At 41.1% G+C, this 16404-nt stretch overlaps 1 protein-coding gene across 1 annotated transcript in view; it reads left to right on the forward strand.

The window, feature by feature from the left end:
- Catspere (catsper channel auxiliary subunit epsilon) overlaps positions 1 to 16404 on the forward strand; it is a 117515-nt gene that overhangs the window by 14610 nt on the left and 86501 nt on the right. Inside the window, exons 3-7 of the mRNA XM_045133045.1 lie at positions 4331 to 4404; positions 6156 to 6225; positions 8617 to 8687; positions 10039 to 10063; positions 15842 to 15919. Coding sequence (XP_044988980.1) covers positions 4331 to 4404; positions 6156 to 6225; positions 8617 to 8687; positions 10039 to 10063; positions 15842 to 15919 — 318 coding nt within the window. The remainder of the gene's footprint in view (positions 1 to 4330; positions 4405 to 6155; positions 6226 to 8616; positions 8688 to 10038; positions 10064 to 15841; positions 15920 to 16404) is intronic.

The raw sequence follows: 16404 nt of genomic DNA on the forward strand, positions 1-16404 counted from the left end.
TGTGCATCTGGCTTACATGAGTCCTGGGGAATCAAACCGAGGTCCTTTGGCTTTGCCTTAACCGTTAACCTATCTCTCCAGCCTGCCCTTCCTTCCTTCCTTCCTTTCTTTCTTTTTTTCGAGGTAGTGTATTGCTCTAAGCCTGGCTGACCTGGAACTCACTCTGTTGTACCAAGCTAACATCAAATTCACAGTAGTCCTCCTACCTCTGCCTCCCTAGTGCTGGGATTAAAGGTGTGTACTGGGCTGGAGAGATGGCTTAGCAGTTAAGCGCTTGCCTGTGAAGCCTAAGGACCCCAGTTCGAGGCTCAATTCCCCAGGACCCACGTTAGCCAGATGCACAAGGGGGCACACGCGTCTGGAGTTCGTTAGCAGTGGCTGGAAGCCCTGGCGCGCCCATTCTCTCTCTCTCTCTCTCTCTCTCTCTCTCTCTCTCTTTCTCTGTCTCTTTCTCTCTCTGTCACACTCAAATAAATAAATAAAAATGAAAAAAAAATCTAAAAAAAAAAAATAAAAGGTGTGTACCATCACGCCCAGACTTTTTTTTAAAAAAATATGAAGCCTTTTTTTCTTGATTTAAAAAAATTAATTTTTTTATTAGAGAGAGAGACTGGGTGTGCCACAGCCTTCAGCCACTGTAAATGAACTCCAGATGCATTCACCACCTTGTGCATCTGGCTTATGTGGGTCCTGGGGAATCGAACCTTGGTCCTTTGGCTTCACAGACAAATGTCTTAACTGCTAAGCCATCTCTCCATCCCTTTCCATTGATTCTTCTTTTTTTTTTTTCAAGGTAGGATCTCACTGTAACCCAGGCTGACCTGGATTCACTATGTAGTTCTAAGGGTGGCCTCAAATTTACAGCAATCCTCCTACCTCTGCCTCCCGAGTGTTGGGATTAAAGGCATGCGCCACCACACCCAGCTCCGGCCCATTTTCTTGATTCTTTAGAGAGGAAGGGTAAGTGAAAATACCTCTCCTATATGCACAGTGTCATGTTCCCTCTGCTATTGCTTTGCAAAGACCCCAGAACAAAGCAGTGCTTTCAGACTCAGCTCCCCTCATTCACCAGAGCTCCCCTCCCTGCATGACTGTCTTTCCTCCTCCTGCCCAGTGGCATTTCTCCTCCTTGCATTTCATGGAAAGTGTCTTTGGCTGATTAGTTTTGAGGTCTATGTCCTTCAGACATTCCTGTGGACTTCTCACATTATCTAGAAATTAGCACAAGTTTCCTTTAAGTGGGATTAGCCAATGAATCCTTGTCACTGGTGCAGGCTTTAGAGGCTGGAACTCACTGGCTTTCTTTTGCTTCCTTAAGCAGCTATTACAGTAGTCTGGACATTGTAGTGATTCATCTCAACATACTTAAAATCTTCAGGTGTCAATGGGCTTAACTATTTATTTAAAAAACAAATTTTTTTTTGAGGTAGGGTCTCACTGTAGCCCAGGCTGACCTGGAACTCACTCTGTAATCCCAGGCTGGCCTTGAACTCACAGTGATCCTCCTACCTCTGCCTCCCAAGAGCTGAAATTAAAGGTGTGTGCCACTAGCCTGGCCTTAAAGAAACTTAAAAAAAATTATGTATTTATTTATGTGAGAGACAGAAAGACATAAAGAGAGAGAGGGAGAGAGAATGGGCATGCCAGGACCTCTAGCTATGGCAAACAAACTCCAGATGCATGTGCTACCTTGTCCATCTGGCTTTGTCTGAGTACTGGGGAACTGAACCTGGGTCCTCTGGCTGGTAAGTACCTTAACCACCAAGCCATCTCTCCAGCCCTTAAAGAAACTTTAAAAAAATATGACAAACAAGTCACACTAAGTCCTTGTACATTGATACTATTTTTTTAGGAGCAAGTTGGTTTTTTTGTTTTTTAACTTATTTGTTTTTATTTTTATTTATTTATTTGAGAGCAACAGACAGAGAGAGAAGGAGGGATATAGAAAGACAGAATGGACATGCCAGGACCTCCAGCCCCTTCAAATGAACTCCAGATGCATGTGCCCCCTTGTGCATCTGGCTAATGTGGGTCCTGGGGAATCGAGCCTTGAACTGGGGTCCTTAGGCTTCTCAGGCAAGCACTTAACCACTAAGCCATCTCTCCAGCCGAGACTTTTTTAAAAAAATTTTTTGGTTTTTCGAGGTAGGGTCTCACTCTAGCCCAGGCTGACCTGGAATTCACTATAGAGTCTCAGGGTGGCCTCGAACTCATGGTGATCCTCCTTCCTTTCTTCCTTCCTCTGCCTCCCGAGTGCTGGGATTAAAGGCATGCGCCACCACGCCCGGCGAGACTTTTTTTTTTTAAGGTAGTTTTACTTATTTATGAGAGAGAGAGAAATGGACATGCCAAAACAGTGACATGTGCCATTTTGTGCATCTGGGTGCTGGGGAATCAAACCCAGGCCAGCAGGCTTTGCAAGCAAATGCCTTTAACTGCTTAGCCAGTTCCCCAGTCCACAATTAGCTTTTATTGGGATGCACATGAAACGTGCATTCTGCCCAGAGCCTTGAGTGTGAAAACTAGACTCTCACTACCTTGTACCAACCAAGGAAGAAGGCTGTTCTGTGTGGACCAAAACTCAGAATGGGTGTTTGTGATAGGAGGTAGCTGAGCCAACTTACTCTCTTGAGCTCACTTTTTGGCTTTTGTCTAGGAAGATGTGTGCATTTGCCATCATGAGCTTGCCCATTAGATTGTGGACAGTTTAGCTCCCTCCAGTCAGTGTTTGAAATTTTTAAGCTGCTTCTTTGAGAAGCTACCTCTTTTTCTTTTTTTTTCCAATTTCCTAACTCCTCACCTGTACTAATAGAGGACCAGAGCCAAGACAGAATACCAGTTTTAGGACATGACCAACAAACTTCAGGATGAGAAAAAAGAAAAAGAGCTGTGCATGAAAGACCCGGGAAACAAGAAGGAACAGTAGCTTCAGAATCAGGGAAAAGGAAGTCCATGAAGCCATAAGGGTTGATGGCCACTAATGGGTAAATGATAGGATCTTGGAACTGAAAATGAGTAGATTGATAGGTAATAGATGATAGATAGATAGATAGATAGATAGATAGATAGATAGATAGATAGATAATAGATAGATAGATAGGTAGATGATAGATAGATAGATAGATAGATAGATAGATAGATAGATAGATAATAGATAGATAGATAGGTAGATGATAGATAGATAGATAGATAGATAGATAGATAGATAGATAGATAGATAGATAGATTTACACAGGTTGTAGTATAACCCTCTCCTCCAGTTCACATTTCCCTGTGGGCCCTCCTCAGTAGGGTTTTTGGTGCTCACTGTGGAGTAATTAGAATCCCTACCTCTAGGGGCCGGTGTGCCTCAGGAGTGACTTTCTCTCTCTCTCTCTCTCTCTCTCTCTTTTTTTTTTTTTTTTTTTTGCTATTTTATTTATTTGCAATTGTAGAGGGAAAGAGAGAGAGAGAATAGGTGCTCCAGGGCCTCTAGCCACTGCAAATGAACTCTAGATGCATGCACCACTCTGTGCATCTGCCTTTATGTGGAGACTGGGGAATAGAACCCAGGTTGTTAGGCATCTCAGGCAAATGCCTTAACCACTGTGCCCTCTCTCCAACCTTTTTTCCTCTTTCAAGATCTTCAGAATGTGTCAGAGTGCCACTCAACTTCCAGACACATAATAGATTATTTCTGAAGTAAAATAAAATTCAAAGTGTGTTGGGGCCAGGGGCAAAGCCTACTCAGTGGTAGAGCATGTGATTAGGCCTTGCATTCAAGTCCCACCACTTCAAAAACAAATTTAAAAGAGCTTACAGATTTGGGGAGAGACTACTGTCCCTTGTCACATTATTTTGTGCACTTGCAAAGTAGTTGAAGACCAGGTGTGGTGGCACACACCTTTAGTCCCAGCACTGGGGAGGCAAAGATAGGAGGATCACTGTGAGTACAGGAGACCACATAGTGGATTTCAGTTCAGCCTGGATGAGACTCTATCTTGAAAAACCAAAAGAAAAAAAGTCAAAGTAATCGAATTTTAGTTCTTTCTTTAAATAAGGACCAGAAAACCAAACCCACAACTTAATACTGAGGAGAATATATTTTTAAATATTATGTTTATTTATTTGAGAGAGAAGAAGAGGCAGATAGAGAGAAAGAGAGAATGGGCATGCTAGAGCTTCCAACCACTGCAAATAAACTCCAGATGCATGCGCCTCCTTGTGTACCTGGTTTATGTGGGTCCTGGGGAAATGAACTGGGGTCCTTAACCACTAAGCCATTTCCCCAGCCCCCGAGGAGAATATTTTGAAACAGAATCTCAACCTGAACACTTACCTTCTTTTGTAGATTAATTTGGAGTATGAAGGAACCTCATTTTCTAAGTGGAGTGTACCAGATATGTGTTCAGTTGGAAATGAAAGGTGAAATTTTTAACATGAATAGCAAAGAAAAAATAAGACATTTGTAGGCTGGAGAGATAGTTCAATTGGTACTTATCATATAAGCCTGAGGACCCGAGTTTGGATCCCCAGAACCTACATAAAATGCCAAGCATGGCAGTGCGCACGTGTAGTCCAAGAATTTGTGATGTGGAAGTAGGAGGATCCCTAGAGCTCACTGACTAATGGGTATAGCCTAATTGATGAGTTCCATGCCAACAGGAGAGCCTGTGTCAAAGAAGGCACCCCATGATACCAATGACACCATCCAAGGTTGTCCTCTGGGCTCCTCACGTATGCACACACATACACTCACAAATACACACAAAATAAAACAAGTCATTCATTCATATAATGTGGACAGATTCAAAGCAATGACTTAATGTAAATTTTCTTCCACTGAATAGATGTGAAAAGGCAAGTAAAATCACTTAATTTTTTTTTTTTCAAGGTAGTGTCTAGGCTGACCTGGAATTCACAATGTAGTCTCAGAGAACCCTTGAACTCAATGATCCTCCTACCTCTGCCTCCCAAATGCTGGGATTAAAGGCGTGTACCACCAACCCTGGCTAACAATATTTCATTTGGGCTGGAGAATGGTTTAGCTATTACAGCCCTTGCCTGCGAAGCCTAAGGACTCAGGTTTGATTCCTCAGAACCCATGTAAACCAGATGCATATGATGATGCATGCATCTGGAGTTTGTTTGTAGTGGCTAGAGGCCCTGGTGCACCCATCCTCTCGTTCTGTCATAAAAAAATTAAAAAATAAAATAAAAAATTCCAGATGCATGTGCCATTTTGTGCATCTGGTTTTACATGGTTTCTGGGAATTGAATCCTGGTCACCAAGCTTTGCAAGCAAGCTCCTTTAAAAAAAAATTTGATAACCAAAAAATATTTTATTTGTTTACAAAAGAGAAAGAGAGAGAGAGAGAGAGAATGGGCATGACAGGGCCTCTTGCCACTGCAAACAAACTCCAGATTCATGCAACACCAGGTCCATCTGGCTTACATGGGTCCTGGGGAATCAAAGCCTGGGTTCTTGGGCATCACAGGCAATCGCCTTAACTGCTAAGCCATCTCTCCAGTCCAAAATCATTTTTTAAAAATGTTTTATTTTATTTGAGAGAGAGGCAGATAGAGAAAGACAGAGAATGGGCACACCAGGGCCTCTAGCCACTGCAAACAAACTCCAGACACATGTGCCACCTTGTGCATCTGGCTTACATGGGTACTGGGGAATTGAACCTGGGTCCTTAGACTTCACAGGCAAGCACCTTACCCACTAAGCCATCTCCAGGCCCCAAATCACTTTTTTTTTAAAATTTTTTTTTGTACATTTTTTATTTATTTATTTGAGAGCGACAGACACAGAGAGAAAGACAGGTAGAGGGAGAGAGAGAGAATGGGCGCACCAGGGCTTCCAGCCTCTGCAAACGAACTCCAGACGCGTGCGCCCCCTTGTGCATCTGGCTAACGTGGGTCCTGGGGAACCGAGCCTCAAACCGGGGTCCTTAGGCTTCACAGGCAAGCGCTTAACCGCTAAGCCATCTCTCCAGCCCCCAAATCACTTTTAAAATAGAAGTACAATATTGCCCTATTTACTGTTTTTCTCATAAAGCATACGGTTGAAGTGTTTAGGCTTAAAACGTAGTGGGGGTATTTTTTTTTTTATTATTAACCTCCGGTGCACATGTAGTTATTTCTTCTTTACTGTTCTTTTGAAACACTAGCTCACCCAATACAATGTTGCGCTGCAGTACTCCTGGAATGCACGCTGTGAAACCACTTGTTACAGGCACAGTAAGTTGATTCGAATGATAGCTTATTGAATTTTCATCTCAATTACATTTTGAGGTTTTCAACATAACCTGTTCTAAAGAGTATTAATTCTAACTTTAAGTACTAGCTATGTTAAAATTATTGCCAATATGTTATTATTAATTTTAGATTATAGCTCACGTCCAATTATAAATTATGCCAGGCATGGTGGAATACACCTTTGTTTTCAACACTTGGGAGGCTGAGGTAGAAGGATTGCTGTAAATTCAAGGCCAGCCTGTGACTACATAGTGAATTCCAGGTCAGCCTGGGCTAGAATGAGATCCTACCTCAAAAGACCCAAATAAATTATAAATTATGAAAAGGGGTGGGGACATAGCTCAATGGCAGAACACTTGATTAGCATGCACAAAGTCCCACCTTCAATAACTAGCACCAAAATAAGAATACACATGAAATGACATATGATTTAACCTTAATTTGCTTTAAGTATGTAGGTATTTTGATGCTGATATTGAACGTATGGCCTTGCACATGTTTGGAAAGTGCTGGACCATACCCAAACCTCTACATTAGTTTTTTTTATTAATAAGTATGTTAAAGTCTATTGTCACATCTTTTAAAAATGTATTTACTTATTTATTTGAGAGAAAGAGGCAGATACAGAGAGAGCAAGAGTGAGAGAGAGAGAGATTGAGAATGGGCACATCAGGGCCTCTAGCTACTGCAAACAAACTCCAGACATGTGTGCCACCTTGTGCGTCTGGCTTACATGGGTCCTCATGAATTGAACCTGGGTCTTTAGGCTTCGCAGACAAGTGCCTTAACTGCTAAGTCATTTCTCCAGCCCTATAGTCACATCTTTTTTTTTTTTTGTTGTTGTTGTTTTAATTTTTTAAATTTTTATTAGCATTTTCCATGATTATAAAAAAATCCCATAGTAATTCCCTCCCTCCCCACCCCCCACACCTTCCCCTTTGAAATTCCATTCTCCATCATATTACCTCCCCATTGTTTTGTTGGTTTTTTTTTTTTTTTTTTTTTTTTTTTTTTTTTTTTTTTTTGAGGTAGGGTCTCGCTCTGGTCAGGCTGACCTGGAATTAACTCTGTAGTCTCAGGGTGGCCTTGAACTCATGGCAGTCCTCCTACCTCTGCCTCCCAAATGCTGGGATTAAAGGCATGCACCGCCACACCCGGCTATAGTCACATCTTAATATTACTAGTATTCTCAGATAAATGGGTCTCATGTCATATACCCTGATGGCAATACCCAAGTTTGAAATCAAATTTCTTTTTCTTTTTTTTTTTTTTGGTTTTGGTTTTTCAAGATAGGGTCTCACTCTAGCTCAGGCTCTCCTAGAATTCACTATGGCATCTCAGGATAGCCTCAAACTCACCGTGATCCTTCTACCTCTGTCTCTCAAGTGCTGGGATTAAAGGCATGCACCACCATTCTGGGCTGAAAGCAAGTTTTTAGCAGGGTTGCTTTTTTTGGGGGGGGGTTAAAATATTTTTATTTATTTATTTGCAAGGAGAGAGAGGGAGAGAGAGATAGAGGGAGAATGAATGCACCAGGGCTTCCATCCACTGTAAATGAACTTCAGACGCATGCTCCACTGTGCATCTGACTTTATGTGGGTACTGGGGAACTGAACCCTGGGTCATTAGGCTTTGCAGGTAAGTGCCTTAACCACTGAGAAATCTCTCCATTCCATATTTGTTTTTAACTCTGCTCCCTTTTCTTCCATTCAAGAAATCATATATGATGCAAATGAATAAGAGTGATATTGAATCTTCTAATTTGCCAATAAAACACTCAGTTTTAACAACCAAAAGCATTTTCACACATTAACAAATGTCCCCTAGCCTCTGGGCAATAAAGAACCATTGAACCAGAAAATTAATCAGTGAGAAAGAAAAAACATACTAGAAATGTTAAGGATAGCAAGCCATCAGACTGTCTTCTAAACTTCAGTATAATAAGTTCCTAGTTACAGAGAGAAACTAAAGAATCGAAATAACATTATATGTATACTATTAATTCTAATCTGACCTCCATTCTTTTTTTTTTTTTTTTTTTGGTTTTTCAAGGTAGAGTCTCACTCTGGCCCAGGCTGACCTGGAATTCACTATGCAGTCTTCAGGGTGGCCTCGAACTCACAGCGATCCTCCTACCTCTGCCTCCTGAGTGCTGGGATTAAAGGTGTGCGCCACCATGCCCAGCTGAACTCCATTCTTTTTCCTTTGATCTTATATAAGTAACTAATCTCCTATGTGACTTTTAGCCTATATCCACATTTATATTTCTTTCAAACTTAATTAATATATATATATAAAACCCAACACAGAATTGTGATGTACTTCTCCTGGAATCCAGGATGTATAAATAGTTTCTTTTGCATTTTCTTTTAGGACGATGAAGAAGAACGCTATTTGTTTGTGGCCAATTCTCATATTTGCTTTCTGTGGTATTATAAAACTATGTAAGTAATAAAGCATGAAATACACAGATAATTAAAGCTTTTAGAGTATTTAGCCTCAACTTTCAGTCACCACTACATTATTTACATTATTATTATTTTATTTTATTTTTGGTTTTTTGAGGTAGGGTCTCACTATAGTCCAGGCTGACCGGGAATTCACTATGGAGTCTCAGGGTGGCCTCAAACTCACAGTGATCCTCGTACCTCTGCCTCCCAGTGCTGGGATTAAAGGCGTGCACCACCATGCCCGGCTACATTATTAGTTTTACAGAAATCTTTACTCACCAACCAAGACATTCTCAAATATATTGGAAGATTATTAACTAGTGATGCAATTTATTTAATAGACAGAAATCTAGTTAGGTCACCTGTTTCTCCTCTTCTCCTTCTTTCTCTATTTCTTCCCTCCTGATTAGCTTGAATTTATCTTCCTCTTCTAAGGTTTCCTAAAGTGGATTCCTAAATTTAAGTTTCTTTTTTTTTTTTGGCTCCTCTTACTAATTAATATCTATTCCACAATTAATATTATAGATCATTCATTTCTCCTCAAAATTATTTTATTCTTTCATTCATCTAATATCACTATTTTCTATTCCCTTTTTGTGTTTGTGTGGTACATATATACATGTATGTATGTATGTTCACATGTGCGGGAGGGCACACACGTGTGCAGTTGTGTGTGGAGGCCAGAGACTGACCTGAAGTGTCTTCCTCTGTTGTGCTCCACCATACATGTTGGGTCTCTCTCTTGAACCCAGAGTTTGGCAATTCAGCTCGCCTAGCTAGCCAGCTTGTCTCAGGATTACAGACAGGTTACCGTGTCTCCACAGCATTTATGTGTGTACTCAGGATCAGAACCCTGCTCTTACATTTCCACTGAGCCATTTCTCTAGTCCTACTTTCTATTTCACAATTCCTTCCCAAATAAAAGTGATAAATACATTGGTGAATCAATAGACGAGTGTAAGATGTTTCATTTTTGTTTTACATTTAGCATCAAGTGGTTTACATCTGTGTAATGGAAGATGAGGAGAATATTTAAAGGATTAAAAATATATGTTGAAAGCCAGGCGTGGTGGCTTACGCATTGAATCCCAGCACTTGGGAGGTATAGGTAGGAGGATCGCCATGAGTTCAAGGCTACCCTGAGACTACATAGTGAATTCCAGGTCAGCCTAGGCTAGAGTGAGACCCTACCTCAAACCCCCCAATATATATATACATATGTATATGTTGCAAATAGAATATTTTAATATTTAACTATAATGTATATTATATATATGTGCATATATAATGTATGTAATGTATAATTTATACCATTTACTATAATGTATTTAATTTTCTTCAACAGAAATCATTATGAAAATTTAACTCAGGTAATTTTTATTTCAATTTTGTATATCCTTCATATTACCCTACTCTATGTTTCCCTTTTATCTCACACAATTTAAATGAGGAGTTTCCCAAAGTAATTTTGCAATAAAATTCCCAGTGGTGACTTGATTCAGGTGTCCCCTATAAACTTATGTGTTCTGAATGCTAGGTCCCCGGCTGGTGGCCATTTGGGAATTGAAGCCTCCTGGAGGCACTGTCCTGTTGGGGGTGGATTTATAGCCAGCCTCCATTTGCCAGGGTTTGGCACACACTCCTGCTGCTGTTGTCTACCTAATGTTGGCCAGGAGGTGATATTCACCCTCTGCTCATGCCATCATTTTCCCCTGCCATCATGGAGTTTCCCCTTGAGTCTGTAAGCCAAAATAAACCCTTCCCTCCCATAAGCTGCTCTTGCTCAGGTGTTTTCTTCCAGCAATGTGAAGCTGACTGCGACATTCCCATGGAGGAACCTGAGCCAGTAGCTCAGTTAAAGTAAAGTGCTCATTTGTCAGCATGGGAGGCTGACCCCAGCACCCATGTAACAATGCCAAGGTTGGTGGTGCATGCCTGTAACCCCAGAGTGCGGGAAGCTGAGACAGAAGGACCCCTAGAGATTGCTGACCAGCCGTTCTAGCCTAATCAGTAAGCTCCAAAGAATGAGAGATCTTGTCTTCAAGGAATTGGACAGCATTTCTGAGAAACAGACCTAAGGTTGTCATCTGGCCTGCACATACATATGCACACACATGCATGTTTAGCCACAACACATATGAATATGCATATACATACCACATACACACATGCAAAAACAATTCATAGAGTACCAGTTCTTGAAATATGTTTAGAAGACCCCTTGAGTCTCCATCAGCCTACTCGGTAGGAGAGACTTCATGAGGATGGACTTTGTTTGTTTGTTTGAGGTAGGGTCTCATTCGGGCCCAGGCTGACCTGGAATTCACTATGTAGTCTCAGGGTGGCCTCGAACTCACGGCGATCCTCCTACCTCAGCCTCAGGAGTGCTGGGATTAAAGGCGTGCGCCACCATGCCTGGCTGAGGATGGACTTTTTTCTAGTATTCTTCCACCAAACAGGAGTAGACATGATAATTCAATAGTGTTCCTTTGCTACAGATAGTAAAGAGATTTTTAGAATACTAATAGTTATTTTTCACATTTTTTGATTTGGAAATTATGTTTTTATAAAAGTATATTATTTTAATATATAAATTTGGCTGGGTGTGGTGGCACACTCCTTTAATCCCACACTGGGGAGGCAGAGGTAGAAGGAGTGCTGTGAGTTCAAGGCCAGCTTGGAAGTACAGAGTGAGTTCAGGGCCAGTTTAGGCTAGAGTGAGACCATGCCTTAAAAAAAAAAAAAAAAATATATATATATATATATATATATATATATATATATATATATATACACACACATATATATATATGACTTTGTGATAGCTTTATAAATAAATAACTTCAAATGTTCTCAGTTTTATTCAATGACATATAGCAAATGGCATATGTAGTTATAGGTCTCATACACGTACCACAAAAGCCTTATTGGAATAACCAGGCATAGTTTGCAATTTGAGCAATTGGGAGGCTAAGGTAGGGGTTGAGGCAGGAGAATTATGACTCTGAGGCCAGCTTGAGCCACAAAGAAAGATCCTGGGTCAAAATTATTTTCTTTAAATTTGAAAGGATAAAACTAAAGCTGGGGATATAGCTCAGAATGCACATAAACTGGAAATGGTGGTACATGCCTGTGACTCCAGCACCCAGAAGGTAGAGGCAGGAAGATCAGGTTTGGTGATGCATGCCTTTGATGCCAATACTCAGGAGGCAGAGGAAGGAAGCTCAGGCATAGTGGTGCATGCCTGTGACCCCAGCACTTGAGAGACAGAGGCAAGAGGATCAGGAGGCTCAGGCATGGTGGTACATGCCTGTGACCTCAGCCCTTGGGAGGTACAAGCAAGAGAATCATGTATGTTGGTACAAGCCTGTGACCCCAGTACTCCAGGGGCAGAGAGGCAGAAGGACCAGTAGGATTAGGCCCAGCTACAGATCAAGTTAGAGACCAACCAGGGATTCATGAGATCCTGTCTCAAAGAAAAAAAAATCTTTTTTTTTTTTTTTTTTTTTTTAAGTAGGGTCTCACTCTAGCTCAGGCTGACCTGGAATTCATTTCAGGGTGGCCTCGAACTCACTGTGATCCTCCCTACCTCTGCCTCTCAAGAGCTGGGATTAAAGATGTGCACTACCATGCCTGGCTGAAAAAGATCATTTTGTAGGATACTCAGTTATTTTTGAAAATGTGAAAGGTCTTGAGACCTTTCTACTAATCAGAAAGGAATCTGATTAGTAGAACAGTGGAACAACCTAGTCAACATTTATTAAGCTAAAATGAGATGACAATATTTGAACATTAATTTTCTAAAAGCAATGACTTACGGGAAAGGTAGGTTGTAGAAAGATAAGTGTCTATAGTAGACCAAAGTGGCTAACCCCTCATGCCTAAAATGTATACCTACCCCAAGCCCTATTAACATGATTGCATTAATTTCTAAAGCTATAGCTATCACAACACTCCAAGGCCAGTTAATAAGAATTAGAAATTTTAAGTTAGACAGAAAATAGAAACCTCTAGAAGTAAAATATAGGGTACCGACCCCAGTAATGCAAAATAACTTTCATCCCACTCAACATATATAGAAGTACATGTAGAAAATATATTCACATAAGAATAAAACACATATACTAATATAACTGGTATGTGTAGATAATTTTAAGGCAAGAAAGGGACTTTCCTTAATTGTCAGAAGTAATTAAAGAATTCAAAGCTGGAGTACTGAGATTGCATTCTGAGCTGAGAATAAAAATACAAATTTTAGGGAATTTTCCAAAATGCTTGGTGAAAAGAGGCAGCTACATATAGCTACACTCTTGCCTCTGCCCCACTCTCAGAGCTCATCCACCAGCTGTAGAACATGGCCAAATAAGCCATGTACTGTGACGCTGGAGGGAGTCAAGCCCAGTGCTACCCAGGAACAATTTTAAAAAAAGGGCTGGAGAGATGGCTTAGCGGTTAAGCGCTTGCCTGTGAAGCCTAAGGACCCCGGTTCGAGGCTCGGTTCCCCAGGTCCCACGTTAGCCAGATGCACAAGGGGGCGCACGCGTCTGGAGTTCATTTGCAGAGGCTGGAGGCCCTGGCGCGCCCATTCTCTCTCTCTTCCTCTATCTGTCTTTCTCTCTGTGTGTCACTCTCAAATAAATAAATTAATTAATTAATTTAAAAAAAAAAACTTGCAGCAAGCTCGATGTATTTGTTACTTTGAATAGCCATGACCGAAATACCTGATAGGAACCAATTAAGGAAGGAAAGTACTTCCTTTGACACTTGGTTTCTGAGGGCTTAGTCTGGGTTTGGCCCGCTATGTGTCTGTCGACTATCATGGCAGCAAGAGGATGTAGAGGTGAACAGCTACTCCTGTCACAGTGGTGACAGGAAGTGTCCCAAGATAATATGCCCCCCGGACCCAAAGATCAAACATTCAGACTAAGAAGTTGCGAGGGACCAAAGTCTTATGGCTGTACCCCAGTGCAAAAACACATTAGTTTACTTGAACTTTGGAATGGGAAAATTAGGACACAGAAAACATCAAACACTACTAGACTCCCTCAAAATTAAAATTTTTTGCTCTTCCAAAGACACCATCAAGAAAAAGTTAAGGTACAGACATGTATATCTGATAAATGCAAAATATGCAAAATACACAATAAACTCACATATGTTGATAATATAAAAGCAACTCAAAAATAGACAATAGTCCAGGTGTGGTGGCGCACGCCTTTAATCCCAGCACTCGGGAGGCAGAGGGAGGAGGATCGCTGTGAGTTTGGGGTCACCATGAGACTACATAGTGACTGCTAGGTCAGCCTGAGCTAGAAGGAGACCCTACCTCAAAAAAACAAAATTTAATAAAAAGTAGATACTAGATTTGAAAGGACATAAAAAGGGCTGTGAGTGACCAATATGTACATGATGAGGTGGTCAACATCACTGATCATCACAGAAATGCACATTTCAATTCAGTGGTATATTAAGATGGAAACACCAAATATCAAGGATGTAGAATAGTTAAATTTTTTAAATAAATATTGTATTTTTATTTATTGATTGATTTGAGAGATAAAGTGAGATGGAGAGTGAGAGAGAATGGGTACACCAGAGCCTCCAGCCACTGCAAATGAACTCCAGACACATGTGCCACCATGTGCATCTGGTTTACGTGGGTTCTGGAGAATTAAACCTGCATCATTTGACTTTGCAGCCAGGGCCTTAACCACTAGGCTATCTCTTCAGCCCCAACTAAGTTTTATAAATTGCTGATGAGTATATTAAAAAGTCACAATCACATCAGATAACTAACTGGCAGTTTCTTCTAAAGACAGACCACATGACCTGCCAATTCCACTCCTAGGGCACTGCCTCACAAGAAATAAAAATATGTCCTCTGAGCCAGGTATGTTGGTGCATGCCTTTAATCCCATTGCTTGGGAGGCAGAGGTTGGAGGATTACCATGAGTTGGTGGCCACCTTGAGACTTCATAGTGAATTCCAGGTCAGCCTTGACTAGAGTGAAACTCTACCTCAAAAAAAAAAAAAAAAAACCTCCAAAAAATTTGCAAATGAATGGCCATAGCAGCTCTTTTTGCATAGTCACAACTTGGAATGACCCAACAGTCTATTCTGAGCTGAACTGGCATGTAGAATGAAGAACTATTTAGAAAGGAGAAGAAATACATCACCGAGATGCATGACAAAATGCATGTGTCTCAAAACACTCAAGTGTGTTTCTTGGCTTTGCATTACTATAACAGATACTTGAGATTATTCTGCTGATAATGCGAAAATGTTCACTTCAGTTCACAGTTTTGGAAGTTTCCATCCATGCATGGTTGCCCCCTGTGGGAAGGGAGCACCATGGCAGCAGGGTCTGGAAAAACTAGTAACATCATAGTCAGGACTCAAAAGAGCAGAACAGGAAGGGACAGAGTCCCACAATCCTTTGTAAAAACATTGCAAGCTGGGGCAGGGGGAGAGAGAGAATAAATGGGTGTGCCAGGGCCTCCTCCTGCTGCAAACCACTCCAGATGCATGTGTCACTTCGGGCATCTGGCTTTACATGGGTACTGGGGAAATGAACTCAGGCTAGCAGGCTTTGTAGGTAAGTGCCTTTAACCACTGAATCATCTTCCCAGTTTACCATGATCCTCTTTGAGGGCACTTCCCAATTACCTAAAACCTCCCAGTCAACCCCATCTCTTCCCTTCCCTTTCCATTTTCCTCTTCCCTCCCTCCTTCTCTCCCTCCCTCCCTCTTCTCTTCCTTTCTTCCTTTTGCCCATGTGTGTAGTAACTGTGGTGTGTGAATATAGTATATTTGTGGCATATAGGTGGAAAAATACAGACTGAATCACTGTCTTAATATAGAAAAAAAAATCCCACAAATAAATTAATAGAAGACCCAACATCCTACCGGGTGTGGTGGCACATACCTTTAATCCCAGCACTTGAGAGGCTGAGGTAGGCAGATCACTGTGAGTTCAAGGCCAGCCTGAGACTACATAGTGAATTCCAGGTCAGTCTGGGCTACAGTGGGACCCTACCTTAATCTCCCCCACCCAAGAAAAAGAAGTAAGAATGGTTTGGGTTGTTTTGCCAAAAATGAAAATGAAATTTTTATAAAACATAAAAAAATGCAAATACATTCTTTTACAGACTGTCATTATATGGGTGTACGATCCAGAAAATGCAAAAACTGATGAGCTGCTGTGGGAGGCAGAGACACCTTCATTAGTAAGTGAATTCCTGTCATAGATCAGATGGTATGCTGTCTTTCTTTTGAAGGACTGTGTATAATTTATGATCAATTGATAGGATTTTAAACTGCCTGGAATTAAGTTGAAACCATGTTTATCATCAATTTAAAGTTAATGTAGTCATTACAGAGATTTTGAGCCTTCTTGTCCTATTCCTGATTTAAGAGGAAATGCTTTAATTCTACCCCATTTAATTTAATGTTAGCTGTAAGTTTGCCATATAGCTTTTAAAAATTTTATTTTATTTTTTTTTATTTTAGAGAGAGTGAGAGAGAGAGACAGAGTGGGAGAGAGAGATAGAATTGGCACAGCAGGCCTCAGCCACTGTAATTCAACTCCGGACGCTTGTGTCACCTAGTGGGCACGGGCAACCTTCCACGTATCTCACCGTTGTGCATCTGGCTTATGTGGGATCTGGAGAGAGAGCTAAGGTGGGTCCTTAGGCTCCGCAGGCAAGCGCCT

Source organism: Jaculus jaculus, chromosome 1, assembly GCF_020740685.1.
Source record: "Jaculus jaculus isolate mJacJac1 chromosome 1, mJacJac1.mat.Y.cur, whole genome shotgun sequence".
NCBI lineage: Eukaryota > Metazoa > Chordata > Mammalia > Rodentia > Dipodidae > Jaculus > Jaculus jaculus.